This window comes from Pseudophryne corroboree, chromosome 6 (assembly GCF_028390025.1).
Source record: "Pseudophryne corroboree isolate aPseCor3 chromosome 6, aPseCor3.hap2, whole genome shotgun sequence".
Taxonomy (NCBI): Eukaryota; Metazoa; Chordata; class Amphibia; order Anura; family Myobatrachidae; genus Pseudophryne; species Pseudophryne corroboree.
In genome coordinates, this window is record NC_086449.1 from 87,411,507 (window position 1) to 87,434,638 (window position 23,132).

The 23,132-nt window shown below is 47.8% G+C and overlaps 1 protein-coding gene across 5 annotated transcripts in view; it reads left to right on the forward strand.

The window, feature by feature from the left end:
- Positions 1–23,132, forward strand: part of DNM2 (dynamin 2) — a 184,674-nt gene that overhangs the window by 56,588 nt on the left and 104,954 nt on the right. For all 5 annotated transcript variants that reach the window (XM_063931416.1, XM_063931419.1, XM_063931417.1 and 2 more), the window contains exons 7-10: positions 1,076–1,218; positions 8,673–8,808; positions 10,636–10,703; positions 10,805–10,943. In XM_063931416.1, the coding sequence (XP_063787486.1) occupies positions 1,076–1,218; positions 8,673–8,808; positions 10,636–10,703; positions 10,805–10,943 (486 nt within the window). The remainder of the gene's footprint in view (positions 1–1,075; positions 1,219–8,672; positions 8,809–10,635; positions 10,704–10,804; positions 10,944–23,132) is intronic.

Consider the following 23,132-nt stretch of genomic DNA (forward strand, 5'->3'; position numbering starts at 1 on the left):
TTTTCCTAGACTGAGTCTGCAGGAGGGGCATAGAGGGGAGGAGCCAACATACACTGAAGATTTCTTAAAGTGCCAGGCTCCAATGGACCCGATCTATACCCCACGGTACTAATACTTCCCAGTATCCCCTACGGACTACGAGAAAAGGAATTACCAGTAGGTATTAAATTCCTATTTTTTGCTCGCACCTCTGCAAATCTCCTTCAGAATTGTGGCTGCAATCAGATTTCCATATCTAACACAAGGGTCTGACTCAGAAGAGAATCCCTGGCACACAAACCACACCTGCAGTGCCCAGAACTAATACCTATTAATACATTACCGAGCGGTGTCCACCTCCGTGTCGTCTTCAATGCTCACTACTAATACTGCATTTTTTAGTTCCCAGTCATATTTTCCCTGTAGCTCCCAACACTGTATTTTATATTAAACACACTAGCTAGTTATGCTTCAGTAGTTATGGAAGTAGTATACAATTGGTTACAGTACTAGATATAGTGAGTAGCTGTGTTCTCCATGTGAATGTGTGAATAGTTACTCACATGAATTGCTGGTACAGAGCTTACTACTGGTGGGTGGTTGCCTCTGTCATCAGTGGAGCAGCAGCACTGTTTTCCTGGGGCCGACTGTGCTGTAGGTACCACACGGGTTGGGTTTGTCCTGTCCCTGTGCCCTGCCAACTCACCAGCTTCAAACTTCAAGTCTCAGAATACTTTTCCAGCTGATTGGTGGAACAGTATGCTGTGATTTGTAGTTTCGCAACAGCTGTAGAGCCACAGTTTGGCCTGGCTTAGAGGTACTGTATTATGTTACACACCTCCCCAGCACGTCATTGGCTGCTATACCTACAAGGAGACTGACTTGGAGGCAGCCTGTGGCTCGTTACTCAAGTGTAACCACACAGCACTTCATAAAACAACAGATATTAGTAAAGCATAATGTCCTGCCTGACTCGCGATACAAATAAGTGGAGCAGCAAAACCCTAAAATCTCCAGAAAGCTGGTCCGGACCTGTCTGCTACAACCTGTTACAGCAAATTAAGTTTGTAAATCCATCTCCCCCTCCATATTTTAGCAACTCACGAATCACATCCGGGAAACCCTGCCTGCACTGAGGAGTAAGCTGCAGAGCCAGGTGCTGTCCCTGGAAAAAGAGGTTGAAGAGTACAAGAACTTCCGGCCTGATGATCCGACAAGGAAAACCAAAGCCCTTCTCCAGTAAGTGACCAGTCCCCCACCCCCATCTCACTTCACAGATTAACACTGGGGGGAGGGGGGGTTCAGTTAGCCACAGTAAATTCAATTGATGCCGCTAGTTGGCATTATCAGGTATTTTGTTTCACCTTCCTTGAGGCAAACAAAATCCCGGGTAAGTGCCATTTTTTTGTTACTGCGTTCGTGAAAACACATGGATTGAGGAACTTATCCCGGATCCTGTGTGTTCGCACGAAAACAGGTACATTTTTCGACCAAGAAAAGGCAATACTGAAATTGCCCTAAAAAAAAAAATCGGCCAAAAAATATGAATGGAAAATTTACCATGGCTAATTGAATACTCCCCTGTATGTCTGACAAATTGACGTATTCTGTAGTTTAAAGGGCCCTACACACTAATAGATTTTAATAAACGATATGAACGAGAACGCGTTCAAATCGGTTAGTGTGTAGGACCCAACGATGAACGATGTGCGGCCCCGCGCTCGTTCATTGTTGATGCCCAGTCGATTATGCATGCAGGCCAATATGGACGATATTGTCCATATTAGCATACACTGCTATGGAGCCGGGTGAGGGGGGGAGTGAAGTTTCTACCCCGCCGCTGAGTCGGCTATATCCGCAGTCGGGCAGCTCGCCAAATGTGCAGGGGCCTTAAGCGTAACAATCTTTTACTTTCCTACATACAGTACATAATGCAAGGGTAGCTCGTCTCTTAGGGGTATATTTATTAAAGGTCGATTTTTATCAATATTTTTCTCTGACGTCTTAGTGGATGCTGGGCACTTCGTAAGGACCATGGGGAATAGACGGGCTCCACAGGAGACTGGGCACTCTAAAAGAAAGATTAGGTACTATCTGCTGTGCACTGGCTCCTCCCTCTATGCCCCTCCTCCAGACCTCAGTTAGATTTCTGTGCCCGGCCCGAGCTGGTTGCACACTAGGGGCTCTCCTGAGCTCCTAGAAAGAAAGTATATGTTAGGTTTTTTATTTTACAGTGAGACCTGCTGGCAACAGGCTCACTGCAACGAGGGACTAAGGGGAGAAGAAGCGAACCTACCTGCTTGCAGCTAGCTTGGGCTTCTTAGGCTACTGGATACCATTAGCTCCAGAGGGATCGACCGCAGGACCCGTCCTTGGTGTTCGTTCCCGGAGCCGCGCCGCCGTCCCCCTTACAGAGCCAGAAGCATGAAGATGGTCCGGAAAATCGGCGGCAGAAGACTTCAGTCTTCACCAAGGTAGCGCACAGCACTGCAGCTGTGCGCCATTGCTCCTCATACACACTTCACACTCCGGTCACTGAGGGTGCAGGGCGCTGGGGGGGGGGGCGCCCTGAGCAGCAATAAAAACACCTTGGCTGGCAAAATAATCACAATATATAGCCCCAGAGGCTGTGTGTGTGATAATTACCCCTGCCAGAATCCATAAAAAAGCGGGAGAAAAGTCCCCGAAAAAGGGGCGGAGCTATCTCCCTCGGCACACTGGCGCCATTTTCTCTTCACAGTGTAGCTGGAAGACAGCTCCCCAGGCTCTCCCCTGTAGTTTTCAGGCTCAAAGGGTTAAAAAGAGAGGGGGGGCACTAAATTTAGGCGCAATATTGTTTATACAAGCAGCTATTGGGGAAAATTCACTCAGTGATAGTGTTTATCCCTACATTATATAGCGCTCTGGTGTGTGCTGGCATACTCTCTCTCTGTCTCCCCAAAGGGCTGTGTGGGGTCCTGTCCTCAGTCAGAGCATTCCCTGTGTGTGTGCGGTGTCGGTACGGCTGTGTCGACATGTTTGATGGGGAAGCTTATGTGGAGGCAGAGCAGATGCCGATAAATGGGATGTCGCCTCCTGTGGGCCAACACCAGAGTGGATGGATAGGTGGAAGGTATTAACCGACAGTGTCAACTCCTTTCATAAAAGGCTGGATGACGTAACAGCTATGGGACAGCCGGCTTCTCAGCCCGCACCTGCCCAGGCGTCTCAAAGGCCATCAGGGGCTCAAAAACGCCCGCTCCCTCAGATGGCAGACACAGATGTCGACACGTAGTCTGACTCCAGTGTCGACGAGGTTGAGACATATACACAATCCACTAGGAACATCCGTTACATGATCCCGGCAATAAAAAATGTGTTACACATTTCTGACATTAACCCAAGTACCACTAAAAAAGGGTTTTATGTGTGGGGAGAAAAAGCAGGCAGTGTTTTGTTCCCCCATCAAATGAGTGAATGAAGTGTGAAAAAGCGTGGGTTCCCTCGATAAGAAACTGGTAATTTCTAAAAAGTTACTGATGGCGTACCCTTTCCCGCCAGAGGATAAGTTACGCTGGGAGATATCCCCTAGAGTGGATAAGGCGCTCACACGTTTGTCAAAAAAGGTGGCACTGCCGTCTTAGGATACGGCCACTTTGAAGGTACCTGCTGATAAATAGCAGGAGGCTATCCTGAAGTCTGTATTTACACACTCGGGTACTAGACTGAGACCTGCAGATAGTGCTGCTGCAGCGTGGTCTGTAACCCTGTCAAACAGGGATACTATTTTGCGAACATAAGACGTCGTCTTATATATGAGGGATGCACAGAGGGATATTTTGCCGGCTGGCATCCAGAATTAATGCAATGTCCATTCTGTCAGGAGGGTATGAGAGACCCGACACTGGACAGGTGATGCTGACTTTAAAAGGCACATAGAGCCTTATAAGGGTGAGGAATTGTTTGGGGATGGTCTCTGGGACTGCGTATCCACAGCAACAGCTGGGAAGAAATTTTTTTACCTCAGGTTTCCTCACAGCCTAAGAAAAGCACTGTATTATCAGGTACAGTCCTTTCGGCTTCAGAAAAGCAAGTGGGTCAAAGGCGCTTCCTTTCTACACAGAGACGAGGGAAGAGGGAAAAAGCTGCACCAGTCAGCCAGTTCCCAGAATCAAAATTCTTCCCCCGCTACCTCTGAGTCCACCGCATGACGCGGGGGCTCCACAGGCGTAGCCAGGTACGGTGGGGGGCCGCCTCAAAAATTTCAGCGATCAGTGGGCTCGCTCACAGGTGGATCCCTGGATCCTTCAAGTAGTATCTCAGGGGTACAAGCTGGAATTCGAGGCGTCTCCCCCCCGCCGTTTCCTCAAATCTGCCTTGCCGACAACTCCCTCAGGCAGGGAGGCTGTGCTAGAGGCAATTCACAAGCTGTATTCCCAGCAGGTGATAGTCAAGGTGCCCCTACTTCAACAAGGACGGGGTTACTATTCCACACTGTTTGTGGTACCGAAACCGGACTGTTCGGTGAGACCCATTTTAAATTTGAAATCCTTGAACACATACATAAAAAAATTCAAGTTCAAGATGGAATCGCTCAGGGCGGTTATTGCAAGCCTGGAGGAGGGGGATTACATGGTATCCCTGGACATCAAGGATGCTTACCTACATGTCCCCATTTACCATCCTCACCAGGAGTACCTCAGATTTGTGGTACAGGATTGCCATTACCAATTCCAAACACTGCCGTTTGGACTGTCCACGGCACCGAGGGTCTTTACCAAGGTAATGGCAGAAATGATGATACTCCTTCGAAAAAAGGGAGTTTTAATTATCCCGTACTTGGACGATCTCCTTATAAAGGCGAGGTCCAAGGAGCAGTTGTTGGTCGGAGTAGCACTATCTCGGGAAGTGCTACAACAGCACGGATGGATTCTATACATTCCAAAGTCACAGCTGGTTCCTACCACACGCCTACTGTTCCTGGGGATGGTTCTGGACACAGAACAGAAAAAAGTGTTTCTCCTGCAGGAGAAAGCCAAGGAGCTGTCATCTCTAGTCAGAGACCTCCTGAAAACAAAAACAGGTATCGGTGCATCACTGCACACGAGTCCTGGGAAAAATGGTAGCTTCTTATGAAGCAAAATTCCATTCGGCAGGTTCCATACAAGAACCTTTTAGTGGGACCTCTTGGACAAGTGGTCGGGATCGCATCTTCAGATGCATCGGCTGATACCCTGGTCCTTGGAGACAGGGTTATCTCTACTGTGGTGGCTGCAGAGTGCTCATCTTCAAGAGGGCCGCAGATTCGGCATACAGGACTGGGTCCTGGTAACCACGGATGCCAGCCTTCGAGGCTGGGGGGCAGTCACACAGGGAAGAAATTTACAAGGACTTTGGTCAAGTCAGGAGTCGTCCCAACACATAAATATTCTGGAACTGAGGGCCATTTACAATGCCCTAAGTCTGGCAAGGCCTCTGCTTCAAAACCAGCCGGTACTGATCCAATCAGACAACATCACGGCAGTCGCCCATGTAAACCGACAGGGCGGCACAAGAAGCAGGATGGCGATGGCAGAAGCTACAAGGATTCTCCGATGGGCGGAAAATCACGTCTTAGCACTGTCAGCAGTGTTCATTCCGGGAGTGGACAACTGGGAAGCAGACTTCCTCAGCAGACACGACCGACACCCGGGAGAGTGGGGACTTCATCCAGAAGTCTTCCAACTGTTGGTAAACCGTTGGGAAAGGCCACAGGTGGATATGATGGCGTCCCGCCTAAACAAAAAACTAGATATTGCGCCAGGTCAAGGGACCCTCAGGCAATAGCTGTGGACGCTCTAGTGACACCGTGGGTGTACCAGTCGGTTTATGTATTCCCTCCTCTGCCTCTCATACCAAAGGTACTGAGAATAATAAGAAAACAAGGAGTTAGAACGATACTCGTGGTTCCGGATGGGCCAAGAAGAGCTTGGTACCCAGAACTTACAGAAATAATATCAGAGGACCCATGGCCTCTACCGCTCAGACAGGATCTGCTACAGCAGGGGCCCTGTCTGTTCCAAGACTCACCGCAGCTGCGTTGGACGGCATGGCGGTTGAATTCCGGATCCTAAAGCAAAAGGGCATTCCGGAGGAAGTCATTCCTACGCTGATAAAAGCCAGGAAAGAAGTAACCGCAAACCATTATCACCGTATTTGGCGAAAATATGTTGCGTGGTGCGAGGCCAGGAAGGCCCCAACTGAGGAATTTCAGCTGGGTCGTTTTCTGCACTTCCTACAGTCGGGAGTGACTATGGGCCTAAAATTGGGTTCCATTAAGGTCCAGATTTCGGCTCTGTCGATTTTCTTCCAGAAAGAACTAGCTTCACTGCCTGAAGTTCAGACTTTTGTAAAGGGAGTGCTACATATTTAGCCCCCCTTTTGTGCCTCCTGTGGCACCGTGGGATCTCAACGTGGTGTTGAGTTTCCTGAAATCACATTGGTTTGAGCCACTTAAAACTGTGGATCTGAAATATCTCACGTGGAAAGTGGTCATGTTATTGGCCTTGGCTTCGGCCAGGCGTGTATCAGAATTGGCGGCTTTGTCATGTAAAAGCCCTTATCTGATTTTCCATATGGATAGGGCAGAATTGAGGACTCGTCCCCAGTTTCTCCCTAAGGTGGTATCAGCTTTTCACTTGAACCAACCTATTGTAGTGCCTGCGGCTACTAGGGACTTGGAAGATTCCAAGTTACTGGACGTAGTCAGGGCCGTAAAAATTTATATTTCCAGGACGGCTGGAGTCAGGAAAACTGACTCGTTTTTTTATCCTGTATGCACCCAACAAAATAGGTGCTCCTGCTTCTAAGCAGACTATTGCTCGCTGGATTTGTAGCACAATTCAGCTGGCGCATTCTGCGGCTGGATTGCCGCATCCTAAATCAGTAAAAGCCCATTCCACAAGGAAGGTGGGCTCATCTAGGGCGGCTGCCCGAGGGGTCTCGGCTTTACAACTTTGCCGAGCTGCAACTTGGTCAGGGGCAAACACGTTTGCAAAATTCTACAAATTTGATACCCTGGCTGAGGAGGACCTTGAGTTCTCTCATTCGGTGCTGCAGAGTCATCCGCACTCTCCCGCCAGTTTGGGAGCTTTGGTATAATCCCCATGGTCCTTACGGAGTTCCCAGCATCCACTAGGACGTTAGAGAAAATAAGATTTTACTCACCGGTAAATCTATTTCTCGTAGTCCGTAGTGGATGCTGGGCGCCCATCCCAAGTGCGGATTGTCTGCAATACTTGTATATAGTTATTGCCTAACTAAAGGGTTATTGTTGAGCCATCTGTTGAGAGGCTCAGTTATATTTCATATTGTTAACTGGGTATAGTATCACGAGTTATACGGTGTGATTGGTGTGGCTGGTATGAGTCTTACCCGGGATTCAAATTCCTTCCTTATTGTGTCAGCTCTTCCGGGCACAGTATCCTAACTGAGGTCTGGAGGAGGGGCATAGAGGGAGGAGCCAGTGCACACCAGATAGTACCTAATCTTTCTTTTAGAGTGCCCAGTCTCCTGCGGAGCCCGTCTATTCCCCATGGTCCTTACGGAGTGCCCAGCATCCACTACGGACTACGAGAAATAGATTTACCGGTGAGTAAAATCTTATTTTAATTTTTATCGATTTTTAAATCTGTCTAAATTGATATGATTCAGGGACTGAAACACATATAATTACTAACCTTTAAAAATATAAAAAATTGTCTGTTGATAAATGTGTTTTAGCCCCTTAAACACACATCGATTTAGATCGATTTAAAATCGGTTACTATCACATTTTGAAAATATGCGCCATATTCTCTCCTACATAATGTCTGCATTAAAAAATGGGGGGGGGGACGGGGACTGCACACCTTTATTTCAAACATAATAAGAGGTGCTTCCATGCCGAGAGCCATAGTGCCATGCAGAAAAAATAGCAGGTGCACACTTTAAGCACTGAGAATACTAATAATCAGATCGATTATAATTAACTATACAGTTTACCATAATAATAAGCTTTCTTAGTACATGTTTGGACAAAAATGTAAGTCCACCTACCTACTCTTATCGTCCTACATACAGTCTGTAGTGTAAGGGTACTGGTCTCTTACTCCAACACACAGCCTGTAAGTTAAGAGTAGCAGTCTCTTATCCTCCTACATACAGTCTGTAGTATAAGAGTATCTTATGTCAGCATGGATGGTCTGTCAAAATCCACAATGTCAACATGGTGATTATATCGACATTGTATTTTTTTCCCACTATTTAAACCCTACCCTAAAGCTAGTACTTATATGTACTATTGACATTCTGACTGGATATCCTCTTTAATAGAATAAATTACAAAAACATTAATATATATCAGTACATACGTTTTCATAGTGTAATTTTGTTACTCCACAAGTTCCTTCCCTGTTGCCTGTCCCTGTAGTCTAACAATAAAATAGTTTCTTTAGATCTTGTCCATTTATTCAGTGAGGAATGCATTACCCAGCTAGACTACCGTGTTTAGCAATGCGTATTGGTTCGCTGAGAGTTATTGACATCACTAATGCACGAGGTCTAAAGCCTCATTGGTGTCTTCTTACCAATGAACTGACATACTGAATCCGTGTGAATATTACATCTGCTCACAAAATGGTAGCTTTCACCATGTGTAGGTGACAGGTCCAATTATCACTTTGCTCCTCTTGCAGGATGGTCCAGCAGCTTGGGGTTGACTTTGAGAAGCGGATTGAAGGATCTGGGGATCAGGTGGACACGCTGGAGCTGTCCGGGGGGGCCAGGATAAACCGCATCTTTCATGAGCGCTTCCCCTTTGAGCTTGTGAAGGTAATCTATTTCCTTATGTACCTGTAATAACTCTGTATTTACTGTAGACTATTTTAGCACTATCCTCTAGCCTTATCCAAATAAGCTCTGTGGTTAGCTATAGGTGTTTTGCCAGGATGTGTACATTTAAATGGGTGACAATATCCTTTTGCCCTTTTCAATGATGGTTCAGGAATTTGACAACCCTCCCCTGGCTCTTCAGGGCCGCTGCCTGCAGTCCCTTTCCTTCCTCACCAGATCATTTGCCGTCAACCCCTTCCTTGCTTCCTAGGCCTGCAGCTCCACTACTAGCTCTCTAGAAGCTCTGCCTGCGGCCCTTCTCCTGACTACTACTACTGTGTATTTCTGACTGGATGTTCCCCCCCCCCTGTTTCTCCTAATAATCCATGTATCCACTCTAAGTACCTCCCCTGGCTCTTTAGGTCTGCTGTCTGTAGTCCCTTCCCTGCCTTGCTATATCATATGCCTTCAACCCGCCTCTTTAGATAATCTGCTTTCAGCTCCTCTCCTGGCTTTCTAGAACCTGTGTCTATAGACCCAGAACCTCAACTTTCACACCCAACCCTGGCTTTCTAGAACCTCTGCCTGCAGACCCGCCCCTGAACACGCTCTCTAGAACCTCTGCCTGCATACCTACCCCTGGCTCTCTAGAACCTTTGCCTGGAGACCCACCCCTGGCACTCTAGAACCTCTGCCTGCAAACCCACCCCTGTCTCTCTAGAACCGGTGTGGCCAACCAGTCAGAGACAAAAAGCCAACAAATCTTGTTAGGTACGTCAAAGAGCCGACATCAAGCGTGTGCAAAAATGGGGTGTGTCCTTGTACCTGCTAGGCCACACCCCTGGTATAAAATACAATGAAAATTCCAGATCCACATAAAATACATTTTAAAGCCAGAATCAACATAAAATACATTGAAAAAGACACTTTCACATAAAATAATAAAAAAAAATCCAGATCCACATAAAATCTATTGAAAAAGCCATATTCACATAATACACTTCAGCTCCTCCATGTGTCACTCCAGCCAGCTCCCCTATGTGTCAATGTGTCACTCCAGCCCATTGTGTCTCTCCTCCCAGGATTTTCCTTTGTCACTCCAGCCAGCTCCCCATTGTGTCTCTCCTGCTAAGATTCTCCTTTGTCACTCCAGTCAGCTTCCCATTGTGTCTCTCCTCCCAGGATTCTCCTTTGTCACTCCAGCCAGCTCCCCATTGTGTCACTCCTGCCCACCCTCATATGTCACTACAGCCCAGTATCTGGCTCCCTCAGTATTCAGTCGCCATAGTGCTGCTGTGTGTCTGACTGGAGTGCACCAGTTTCCAGGATCTGTTGTGGTCAGGTGACTTTGAGTGTTGGGAGCCACATTTGAATAAAGAAAGAGCTGCATGCGGCTCAAGAGCCACAGGTTGGCCACTGCTGCTCTAGAACCTCTGCTTGTAGACCACCCCCTGGCTTCCTAGAGCAGAGGTTCTCAAACTCGGTCCTCGGGGGCACACACAGTGCATGTTTTGCAGGTCTCCTCACAGAATCGCAAGTGAAATAATTAGCTCCACCTGTGGACCTTTTAAAATGTGTCAGTGAGTAATTAATACACCTGTGCACCTGCTGGGTTACCTGCAAAACATGCACTGTGTGTGCCCCCGAGGACCGAGTTTGAGAACCTCTGTTCTAGAGCCTCTGCCTGCAGACCCACCCCTTGTTCCCTAGAACCTCTGCCTGCTGACCCACCCCTTGTTCCCTAGAACCGCTGACTGCAGAACAACCCACCTTTGACTGCATCTTCTAATGATTTATAAATTGCCACTTTCTTTGTGTTCTGTAAAGATGGAGTTTGATGAAAAGGATCTACGGCGAGAAATTAGCTATGCCATTAAGAATATCCATGGTGTAAGGTAAGTGTGATCAGGGCGAAAATGTTGTCCTCCTCAAAGTCACAGTGGCCACATTGCACTCTCCCATTCCTCTACTGACACATTCATCTCTTCCCATACAGGACGGGCCTGTTTACCCCAGATATGGCCTTTGAAGCTATAGTGAAGAAGCAAGTTGTGAAGTTAAAGGAACCTTGTCTGAAATGTGTGGACCTGGTCATCCAGGAACTGATAAACACTGTGAGACAATGTACAACCAAGGTAGGAGCCTATCTCTGTTACCGTGAGGCACTGTATATCCAGGATGGAGCGACTGTCCCATTGCACTTTGCCTGATTGATATTTTGCAGCCATGTGTCGTTCTAAATCTGAGCAATATAAAACTGAACTATTCTTTAGCAGCATCTGCTTCTACAACCCATTTCCAAGTTTAACATGAGGCATATTTCATTAAGAAGCAAGTTCGCCCAGAGTAATTTTAATTATTGTGCGACAAAGGTCAGGGACTGGAAACTAACTGTATTAGGAAAGTAGGTAATTGGGAACAGAAGCTTTTATGGCCTCGTGATCTATTTATCCTACTTTTAATATGGTAAAAATGAATTATACTGAGTCATATCTTCGCCATGTAGTCGTCATGAGTGGGGGATTGCAGTAAAGGTCTCTGCTTCAGATATTTATAGATGGACAGAATGTAAATTTTGGACCTCAGAAGTATAGCATGCCACAAATACACTGCCATGTACTAATGTACTCCGTGTCATACAGGCACTGGCAGCTGTTACATCCATTACATTGGTGCAAATTTCCCCTCTGGCTCTTTTAAGTTTAGTTACAAAGGAAGATATTATTCTTTCTCTAACGTCCTAGAGGAGGCTGGGGTCCATTTTAGTACCATGGGGTATAGACGGTTCCGCATGAGCCTTCGGCACTTTAAGACTTTTTAACAGTGTGAACTGGCTCCTCCCTCTATGCCCGTCCTCCAGACCTCAGTTTAGAAAATGTGCCCGGAGACTGGATGCACACTAGTGGAGCTCTGCTGAAAAAATACTTTCTTAGGTTTTTTATTTTACAGGGAAGCTGCTGGCAACAGCTTCCCTGCTTCGTGGGACTTAGGGGAGGAAGTAGGAACCAACTTCTCAGTGAGTTAATGGTTCTGCTTCCGCTGATAGGACACCATTAGCTCCTGAAGGGTACTGAACACAGCCCAAGCCTGGCCAGCGTTCACTCCCACAGCACTGCCACCACCCCCTAACAGAGCCAGAAGTCAGAAGGCTGGTGAGTATATTACCGGAGTCCTGCAGAGAGGGGTCCTCCGGTCGTTGTTGGCGGAACACAGGTACACGCGCAGCGGCGGGACGCTGCGCGCCATGTCTCTCAGCACAAAGGTGCAGAGCGCGCGGGGGACACGCCCTCTAAGTGGCATGGTGAAAATCCTTACTCTCACTGGCTTAAACGTACATACAAGTTAGCCGCTGATGTACTAAATCCCCGGCCAGTATAAATATTGCTGAGGCTGAATTGCTGAGGCTGAATCGTGCCATCACAGGGGGGCGGGGCTTCTCCTCAGACTTGCCAGAACACTCACAGGGTGCTATTTTTCTCCTGCAGAGACGCCAGTGGGAAGCTCCTGAACGCTGTTTCTCCTCAGGACAACGCTGATACAAGTACCAGGAGTTGTAGAGGGGGAAGAGAGTGTTCTATATAATTAGATCTGTAGGCCTAATATTGGTTTATGCGCTGTAATTGGGAAATATTTCCTTAATTCACATATAAGGTGCAGTGTGTGGACTGGCAAATCCATCTGTGTCTCTCTGACAGACTTTTGTTGGTTCCGTCCCCGATAGCTCCCCTGTGTGATAGGGGTGTGTGTGTATGTGTACAAGTGTATACCATGTCAGACATCGGGGAGGGTTCTTCCCCGGAAGAACCCATTTTAGATGCACGAGAGCGTAATATGGTGGCCCTTCCCTCTCAGAAGGAACCGGAGTGGGTGAGAATGTTGCAGAAGAATATGTCAATACTGGCAAAGAAATTCTTCGAGTCTGAACAACAGACCAAATATTCGAGGCAGTGTGTCCATATCATACACTCGGATCCCATCCAGTTCCCAGAAAAGGTCTCTGGCCCAGATAATGCAAGGGGACACAGACACGGTTTCCGACACTGACGTAGACACTGGGGATTTGAGAGGGGTAGACCTTAAATTAGCCAAAAGCATACAATGTATGATAGTCGCTATAAAGGAAGTGTTGTAGTTTCCTGAAATAACACTGGTCCCAGAGGAAATGGATTATTTAAAATTAAATAAAAGCAGGTGGTGACTTTTCCTCCTTCAAAGGATCTGAATGCGTTCTTTGAAGAATCCTGGTCTAACCCAGAGAATAAATTTACTATTCCCAGAAGGATACATGTAGCGTACCCTTTCCCTGAGGAAGACGGGCACAAATGGGAGACACCCCCAATGATAGACACCTCAGTTTTGCGGCTGTTTAAGAAAATTGTTTTGCCTGCCCCTGGGTCAGCCTCAACAAAAGATCCGGCTGACCGTAAATTAGAAGCATCCCTAAAATCCATATATACGGCTAATGGAACCGTGCCCAGGCCCACCATTGCTTGTGCGTGGGTGGGTAACGCTGTGGAAAAATGGTCTGACAACTTGCTTGGTAACATAGACACAGTTGACTGGGATGAAATAGTCCTAACTCTCAGCCATATCAAAGATGCTGCAGGTTACTTAGTTGAAGCTATGAAGGATATTGGGTTGCTGAGTTCAAGATCCTTCGCTATGGCGATTTCAGCCCGCAGGGCGCTGTGGATCCACCAATGGAATGCTGATGCGGAATCAAAAAAGAATATTGAGGCGCTCTCTTACAATGGAGAAGCCCTCTTTGGAGACAAGCTGGATGCCATGATTTCAACAACTACATCAGGCAATTCGGCATTTCTGCCTTCCGCAGCTGCTCCACCTAGGAAAGGATTTCATTCTCATACGATGCAGTCCTTTCGGCCCAACAAGTCCAAAAAGGCAAAGGGTACCCCCTTCTTCGCAGGAAAAGGGCAAGGAAGAGGTAAAAAATCTACAACACCATCAGGGTCACAGGAGCAGAAGTCAACAGTTACTTCTGCTAAAACCTCAGCATGACACTGGGGTTCCCCTGCGGGAGTACGATCGGGTGGAGGCCCATCTATGGTTTTTCAGCCAGGGCTGGGTTCACGCATATCTGGATCTTTGGGTTTTACAGATAGTATCCCAAGGGTACAAGTTGGAATTTCAAGACCTCCCCCCCCCCCCATGCCGATTTTTCAAATCAGCCTTACCAGCTTCTGTTCAGGACAGATCAAAAGTGCTGAACGCGATACAGAAATTATGTCTAGACAACGTAATTTCATTCGTTCCTGTGTTACAACCGGAAAAAGGTTTTTATTCAAGCCTGTTTGTAGTGCGGAAACTGGATGGCTCGGTCAGACCGATTCTAAACCTAAAGACTCTAAACCTCTATTTGAAAAGGTTCAAATTCAAGATGGAATCCCTGAGAGCGGGGATCTCCAGCTTGGAGGAAAAGGAATTTCTGGTGTCGATGGACATCAAAGATGCTTATTTGCATGTTCCCATCTACCCTCCGCATCAGGCATACCTGAGGTTTGCGGTGCAGGACTGCTACTACCAGTTCCAAACATTGCCTTTCGGGCTCTCCGCGGCTCCGAGAATATTCACCATGGTGATGGCGGAGATGATGGTTTTCCTTCGCAAGAAAGGAATCAACATTATTCCTTACCTGGACGATCTCCTGATTAAAGCGAGATCCAGGGAGAAGTTAGTGCAGAACATTGCACTATCCCTGACTGTGCTTCAACAACACTGTTGGATCATAAACCCTCCAAAATCACAATTGGAACCGACAATGAGGTTATCATTTCTGGGAATGATATTGGACACGGAAGCACAGAAAGTTTTCCTACCGGTGGAAAAGGCTCTGGAGATCCAGAGGATGGGCAAGCAAGTTTTGAAACCAGCACGCTTATCGATTCATCAATGCATCCGCCTGCTGGGGAAGATGGTAGCGGCCTACGAGGCTCTACAATATGGCCGATTCCATGCCAGGGTGTTCCAATGGGACCTACTGGACAAGTCCGGATCGCACCTACACATGCATCGGAGGATAGTCTTGTCAACAAAAGCCAGAATTTAATTCTTGTGGTGGCTACAAAGTTCTCCCCTCCTGGCGGGACGCAGGTTCAGGATTCAGACTTGGGTCCTGGTGACCACAGATGCAAGCCTCCGAGGTTGGGGGAGCAGTCACGCAAGGGGAAAGCTTCCAAGGAAGATGGTCAAGTCAAGAAGCACTCCTTCACATAAACATTCTGGAGTTGAGAATTGTGTACAACAGCCTTCATCAAGCGGCGCACCTTCTTCAAGGTCGTCCCATACAGATCCAGTCAGACAATGTAACGGCAGTGGCTTACATAAACCCGCGAGGGCGGAACGAAAAGCAGAGCGGCAATGACAGAGGTGACAAAAATACTCCTCTGGGCAGAAAGACATGCAAAAGCTCTGTTGGCAATTTTCATTACGGGAGTGGACAACTGGGAAGCGGACTTCCTCAGCAGACACGATCTCCATCCAGGAGAATGGGGCCTCCACCCAGAAGTCTTTGCAGAGGTAGCAGATCGTTGGGGTGTTCCTCAAGTAGACATGATGGCATCACGTCTCAACAAGAAGCTTCAGAAATATTGTTCCAGGTCGAGAGACCCACAAGCAATAGCAGTAGATGCACTGGTGACCCAGTGGGTGTTTCAGTTGGTGTATCTGTTCCCTCCACTTCCACTAATACAAAAGTTCTCCAGATCATCAGAAGAACAAGGGTTAAAGCAATTCTCATTGCTCCAGACTGGCCAAGGAGGGCTTGGTATCCAGATCTTCAGGAGTTACTACTGGAAGATCCTCGGCTTCTTCCTCTTTGCGAGGACCTGCTTCAGCAGGGGCCATTAGTTTATCAAGACTTACCACGGCTACGTTTGATGGCATGGCTGTTGAGCACCAGATCCTAGTAAGGGTATTCCCAGTGAAGTCATTTCCACACTTATTCTGGCCAGGAAAAGGGGTAACGCCCAAACATTACCATCGTATTTGGAGAAAATATGTATCTTTGTGTGAATCCAAGAAGTCTCCTGCGGTGGAGTTTATATTAGGACGTCTTCTCCTATTTCTACAGGCGGGTATGGATGCTGGCGTGAGATTAGGGTCTATCAAGGTCCAAATTTCGGAGTTGTCCATTTTCTTTCAGAAACAATTGGCTTCCCTACCTGAGGTCCAGACGTTCGTGAAGGGGGTTCTGCGCATCCAACCTCCCTTTGTGCCTCCTGCAGCGCCATGGGATCTTAATGTGGTGTTGCAGTTCCTTAAATCGGACTGGTTTGAGCCTCTGCAAGAGGTGGAGTTGAAGTTTCTCACTTGGAAAGTGGTCATGCTGTTGGCCTTGGCTTCAGGCAGACGAGTGTCTCAATTAGGGGCTCTGTCACACAAGAGTCCTTATTTGATTTTTCATGAAGATAGAGCTGAACTGCGGACACGTCAGCATTTTCTTCTAAAGGTGGTGTCTTCTTTCCATATCAACCAACCTGTGGTGGTGCTAGTGGCTTCTGACACCTCGGCCGTTTCAAAGTCCTTGGATGTCGTCAGAGCGTTGAGGACTTATGTTACAAGAACGGCTCGGATAAGGAACACAGAATCTTTGTTTGTCCTCTATGACCGCAACAAGATTGGGGGGTCCTGCTTCTAAGCAGACTATTGTGCGCTGGATCAGAGGTACCATTCAGCACGCTTATTCCACGACAAGATTGCCGTTACCGAGTTTGGTAAAGGCCCATTCTACTAGGAAAGTGGGTTCTTCCTGGGCGGCTGCCGGGGTGTCTCGGCGTTGCAGATTTGCCGAGCAGCTACTTGGTCAGGGGCAAACACGTTTACTAAGTTTTACAGGTTTGACACCTTGGCTGCTGACGACCTTCAATTTGGTCAGTCAGTTCTGCAGGAACATTAGCACTTTCCCGCCCATACTGGGAGCTTTGGTACATCCCCATGGTACTAAAATGGACCCCAGCATCCTCTAGGACAGGGGTGTCAAACACAAGGCCCGCGGGCCAAATCCGGCCCGCCAGACCTCGTCTGATGGCCCGCGGGGCCGCCGCCAGCCTTGCAGCCTCCCCTTTTTTTTTTTCAATGAATTTACTCCGTGCCTTACCTTCCGGGACCTGGCCCGACTTCTTCCTGCCCCGCACTGCTCCCTGGGTGTCGGACGTGACGTCATCACGTGACGTCCGCCCGACATCTCCAGGGATCAGAGGAGCGCGCGGACGCCGCGGAGAGGAGCAAGAAGAAAGAAGTAAAAGAAAGAAAGAAGTAAAAGGTAAGTAAAGTAAATGGAGGGGGCAGATGGCTGGGCACTATAAAAGGGGGCAGATGGCTGGGCACTATAAAAGGGGGCACATGGCTGGGCACTATAAAAGGGGGCAGATGGCTGGGCACTATAAAAGGGGGCAGATGGCTGGGCACTATAAAAGGGGGCAGATGGCTGGGCACTATAAAAGGGGGCACATGGCCTTGTGTTTTCCATATGTTTAATAAACAGTGTTTGGCAATATTTGTATGTTTAAAAAAAAATTAATGTTTGTTACCAAAAAACATTTTTCAATACATTGTACAATAATTGTACATTTGAATATCTACTTGTCATTATTCTGACTATGTTTCTGCTTTCAGAGCTAGTTATTACTTACATTATTACAAAAAACAGTAATAATTGAATGCAGTGACATTAATTTATGATAATAAAGAGTGGACACATAGACCTACAGATACAACCGGCCCTTTGATGGGGACCAAACTGCTGATGCGGCCCCCGATGAATTTGAGTTTGACACCCCTGCTCTAGGACGTTAGAGAAAATAGGATTTTAATAACCTACCGGTAAATCCTTTTCTCGTAGTCCGTAGAGGATGCTGGGCGCCCGCCCAGTGCTCATTTTTCCTGCAAATTACGTTTTGTCTTTTTACACAGGTTCTCATGTAAGATGTTTTACAGCAGTTGCTGTTACGTTATGCATGCACATTAGCATGGGTTATGTTAAAGGCCATGTTAGGCGGCATGTTTTGTATGGTGTGAGCTGGTGTGAATCTCGCCACTAGTTTAATGTAAAATTCTTCTCTCAAAGTTGTCCGTCTCCTCGGGCACAGTACCTATACTGAGGTCTGGAGGAGGGGCATGGAGGGAGGAGCCAGTTCACACTGTTAAAAAGTCTTAAAGTGCAGAAGGCTCCTGCGGAACAGTCTATACCCCATGGTACTAAAATGGACCCCAGCATCATCTACGGACTACGAGAAAAGGATTTACCGGTAGGTTATTAAAATCCTCTTTTTCTCAGTTTTACATTGTAAAACACCTGAGTGTCAGACGTTGCCAGTGTTGTTCCCTGTCATGTCAATATACCAAAACATACAAATTCCAAGCTGAAATCCCCATAGTGATATTTTATGTATCGCATGCACAGCTAAATCCCAAACTAAACAATCAGTATCTACATTTCTCTATCGTCCTAGTGGATGCTGGGGTTCCTGAAAGGACCATGGGGAATAGCGGCTCCACAGGAGACAGGGCACAAAAAGTAAAGCTTTATGATCAGGTGGTGTGTACTGGCTCCTCCCCCTATGACCCTCCTCCAAGCCTCAGTTAGGTTTTTGTGCCCGTCCGAGAAGGGTGCAATCTAGGTGGCTCTCCTAAAGAGCTGCTTAGAAAAGTTTAGCTTAGGTTTTTTATTTTACAGTGAGTCCTGCTGGCAACAGGATCACTGCAACGAGGGACTTAGGGGAGAAGAAGTGAACTCACCTGCGTGCAGGATGGATTGGCTTCTTTGGCTACTGGACATTAGCTCCAGAGGGACGATCACAGGTACAGCCTGGATGGTCACCGGAGCCTCGCCGCCGGCCCCCTTGCAGATGCTGAAAAGAGAAGAAGGTCCTGAATCGGCGGCAGAAGACTCCTCAGTCTTCTTAAGGTAGCGCACAGCACTGCAGCTGTGCGCCATTGCTCTCAGCACACTTCACACGGCAGTCACTGAGGGTGCAGGGCGCTGGGGGGGGGCGCCCTGGGAAGCAATGTAAACCTATTTTTTGGCATAAAATACCTCACATATAGCCTCCGGGGGCTATATGGAGATATTTAACCCCTGCCAGAATCCGTTAAAGAGCGGGAGACGAGCCCGCCGAAAAAGGGGCGGGGCCTATCTCCTCAGCACACAGCGCCATTTTCCTCACACAGCTCCGCTGGTCAGGAAGGCTCCCAGGCTCTCCCCTGCACTGCACTACAGAAACAGGGTAAAACAAGAGAGGGGGGGCAAAATTGTGGCAAAATTATATATATTAAAGCAGCTATATAGGGAGCACTTATTATAAGGCTATCCCTGTCATATATAGCGCTTTTGGTGTGTGCTGGCAAACTCTCCCTCTGTCTCCCCAAAGGGCTAGTGGGGTCCTGTCTTCTTTAAGAGCATTCCCTGTGTGTCTGCTGTGTGTCGGTACGTGTGTGTCGACATGTATGAGGACGATATTGGTGTGGAGGCGGAGCAATTGCCAAATATGGGGATGTCACCCCCTAGGGAGTCGACACCAGAATGGATGGCTTTATTTATGGAATTACGGGATAGTGTCAACACGCTAAAGCAGTCGTTTGACGACATGAGACGGCCGGACAATCAATCAGCACCTGTCCAGGCGCCTCAAACACCGTCAGGGGCTGTAAAACGCCCGTTACCTCAGTCGGTCGACACGGACCGAGACACAGGCACTGATTCCAGTGGCGACGGTGACGAATCAACCGTATTTTCCAGTAGGGCCACACGTTATATGATTTTGGCAATGAAGGAGGCGTTACATATTCCTGATACTACAGGTACCACAAAACAGGGTATTATGTGGGGTGTGAAAAAACTACCTATAGTTTTTCCTGAATCAGATGAATTAAATGAGGTGTGTGATGAAGCGTGGGTTGCCCCCGATAAAAAAACTGCTAATTTCAAAGAAGTTATTGGCTTTATACCCTTTCCCGCCAGAGGTTAGGGCGCGCTGGGAAACACCTCCTAGGGTGGACAAGGCGCTCACACGCTTATCAAAACAAGTGGCGTTACCCTCTCCTGAGACGGCCGCACTTAAAGATCCAGCAGATAGGAGGATGGAAAATATCCAAAAAAGTATATACACACATACAGGTGTTATACTACGACCAGCTATAGCGACAGCCTGGATGTGCAGTGCTGGGGTAGCTTGGTCAGAGTCCCTGATTGAAAATATTGATACCCTGGATAGGGACAATGTTTTACTGTCTTTAGAGCAAATAAAGGATGCGTTTCTTTATATGCGTGATGCACAGAGGGATATCTGCACACTGGCATCACGGGTAAGTGCTATGTCCATTTCGGCCAGAAGAAGTTTATGGACGCGACAGTGGTCAGGTGATGCGGACTCAAAACGGCATATGGAAGTTTTGCCGTATAAAGGGGAGGAGTTATTTGGTGTTGGTCTATCGGATTTGGTGGCCACGGCTACAGCCGGGAAATCCACCTTTTTACCTCAAGTCACTCCCCAACAGAAAAAGACACCGACTTTTCAGCCGCAGCCCTTTCGTTCCTTTAAAAACAAGAGAGCAAAGGGATATTCATATCTGCCACGAGGCAGAGGAAAGGGGAAGAGACTGCAACAGGCAGCTCCTTCCCAGGAACAGAAGCCCTCCCCCGCTTCTACAAAAGCCTCAGCATGACGCTGGGGCTTCTCAAGCGGACTCGGGGGCGGTGGGGGGTCGTCTCAAGAATTTCAGCGCGCAGTGGGCTCACTCGCAGGTGGATCCCTGGATCCTGCAGATAATATCTCAGGGTTACAGGTTGGAACTAGAGACGTCTCCACCTCGCCGTTTCCTGAAGTCTGCTTTACCAACGTCCCCCTCCGACAGGGTGACGGTCTTGGAAGCCATTCACAAGCTGTACTCTCAGCAGGTGATAGTCAAGGTACCCCTTTTACAACAAGGAAAGGGGTATTATTCCACTCTATTTGTGGTACCGAAGCCGGATGGCTCGGTAAGACCTATTCTAAATCTGAAATCCTTGAGCCTGTACATAAAAAAGTTCAAGTTCAAGATGGAGTCACTCAGAGCGGTGATAGCGAACCTGGAAGAAGGGGACTTTATGGTATCCTTGGACATCAAGGATGCGTATCTCCACGTTCCAATTTACCCCTCACACCAGGGGTACCTCAGGTTCGTCGTACAGAACTGTCACTATCAGTTTCAGACGCTGCCGCTTGGATTGTCCACGGCACCTCGGGTCTTTACCAAGGTAATGGCCGAGATGATGATTCTTCTTCGAAGAAAAGGCGTATTAATTATCCCATACTTGGACGATCTCCTAATAAGGGCAAGGTCCAGAGAACAGCTAGAGATGGGACTAGCACTGTCTCAAGAAGTGCTAAAGCAGCACGGGTGGATTCTGAATATTCCAAAATCCCAGTTAATTCCGACAACACGTCTGCTGTTCCTAGGGATGATTCTGGACACTGTTCAGAAAAAGGTTTTTCTCCTGGAGGAAAAAGCCAAGGAGTTATCCGAGCTTGTCAGGAACCTCCTAAAACCAGGAAAGGTATCTGTACATCAATGCACAAGAGTCCTGGGAAAAATGGTGGCTTCTTACGAAGCAATTCCATTCGGCAGATTCCACGCAAGAGTTATCCAGAGGGATCTGCTGGACAAATGGTCAGGGTCGCATCTTCAGATGCACCAGCGGATAACCCTGTTTCCAAGGACAAGGGTATATCTTCTGTGGTGGTTGCAGAGTGCTCATCTATTGGAGGGCCGCAGATTCGGCATACAGGATTGGATCCTGGTGACCACGGACGCCAGCCTGAGAGGCTGGGGAGCAGTCACACAAGGAAGAAACTTCCAGGGCGTGTGGTCGAGCCTGGAAACGTCTCTTCACATAAACATTCTGGAACTAAGAGCAATCTACAATGCTCTAAGCCAGGCAGAACCTTGGCTTCAAGGAAAACCGGTGTTGATCCAGTCGGACAACATCACGGCAGTCGCCCATGTAAACAGACAGGGCGGCACAAGAAGCAGGAGTGCAATGGCAGAAGCTGCAAGGATTCTTCGCTGGGCGGAGAATCATGTGATAGCACTGTCAGCAGTGTTCATCCCGGGAGTGGACAACTGGGAAGCAGACTTCCTCAGCAGACACGACCTTCACCCGGGAGAGTGGGGACTTCATCCAGAAGTTTTCCACATGCTTGTAACCCGTTGGGAAAGACCAATGGTGGACATGATGGCGTCTCGCCTCAACAAAAAACTGGACAGGTATTGCGCCAGGTCAAGAGATCCGCAGGCAATAGCTGTGGACGCGCTGGTAACGCCTTGGGTGTACCAGTCGGTGTATGTGTTTCCTCCTCTGCCTCTCATACCAAAAGTATTGAGAATTATACGGCAAAGAGGCGTAAGAACGATACTAGTGGCTCCGGATTGGCCAAGAAGGACTTGGTACCCGGAACTTCAAGAGATGATCACGGAGGATCCGTGGCCTCTACCTCTGAGAAGGGACCTGCTTCAGCAGGGTCCCTGTCTGTTTCAAGACTTACCGCGGCTGCGTTTGACGGCATGGCGGTTGAACGCCGGATCCTAAAGGGAAAAGGCATTCCGGAAGAAGTCATTCCTACCTTGATTAAAGCAAGGAAGGAAGTAACCGCGCAACATTATCACCGCATTTGGCGAAAATGTTGCGTGGTGCGAGGATCGGAGTGCTCCGACGGAGGAATTTCAACTGGGTCGATTCCTACATTTCCTGCAATCAGGATTGTCTATGGGTCTCAAATTGGGATCTATTAAGGTTCAAATTTCGGCCCTGTCGATTTTCTTCCAGAAAGAATTGGCTTCAGTTCCTGAAGTCCAGACTTTTGTTAAGGGAGTACTGCATATACAGCCCCCTGTGGTGCCTCCAGTGGCACCGTGGGATCTCAATGTTGTTTTGGACTTTCTCAAATCTCATTGGTTTGAACCACTAAAAAATGTGGATTTGAAATATCTCACATGGAAAGTGACCATGCTACTAGCCCTGGCTTCGGCCAGGAGAGTGTCAGAACTGGCAGCTTTATCTTACAAAAGCCCATATCTGATTTTCCATTCGGACAGGGCAGAACTGCGGACTCGTCCACATTTTCTCCCTAAGGTGGTGTCAGCATTTCATCTGAACCAGGCCATTGTAGTGCCTGCGGCTACAAGCGACTTGGAGGACTCCAAGTTGTTGGACGTTGTCAGAGCTTTAAAAATATACATTTCAAGGACAGCTGGAGTCAGGAAATCTGACTCACTGTTTATACTATATGCTCCCAACAAGTTGGGCGCTCCTGCGTCTAAGCAGACTA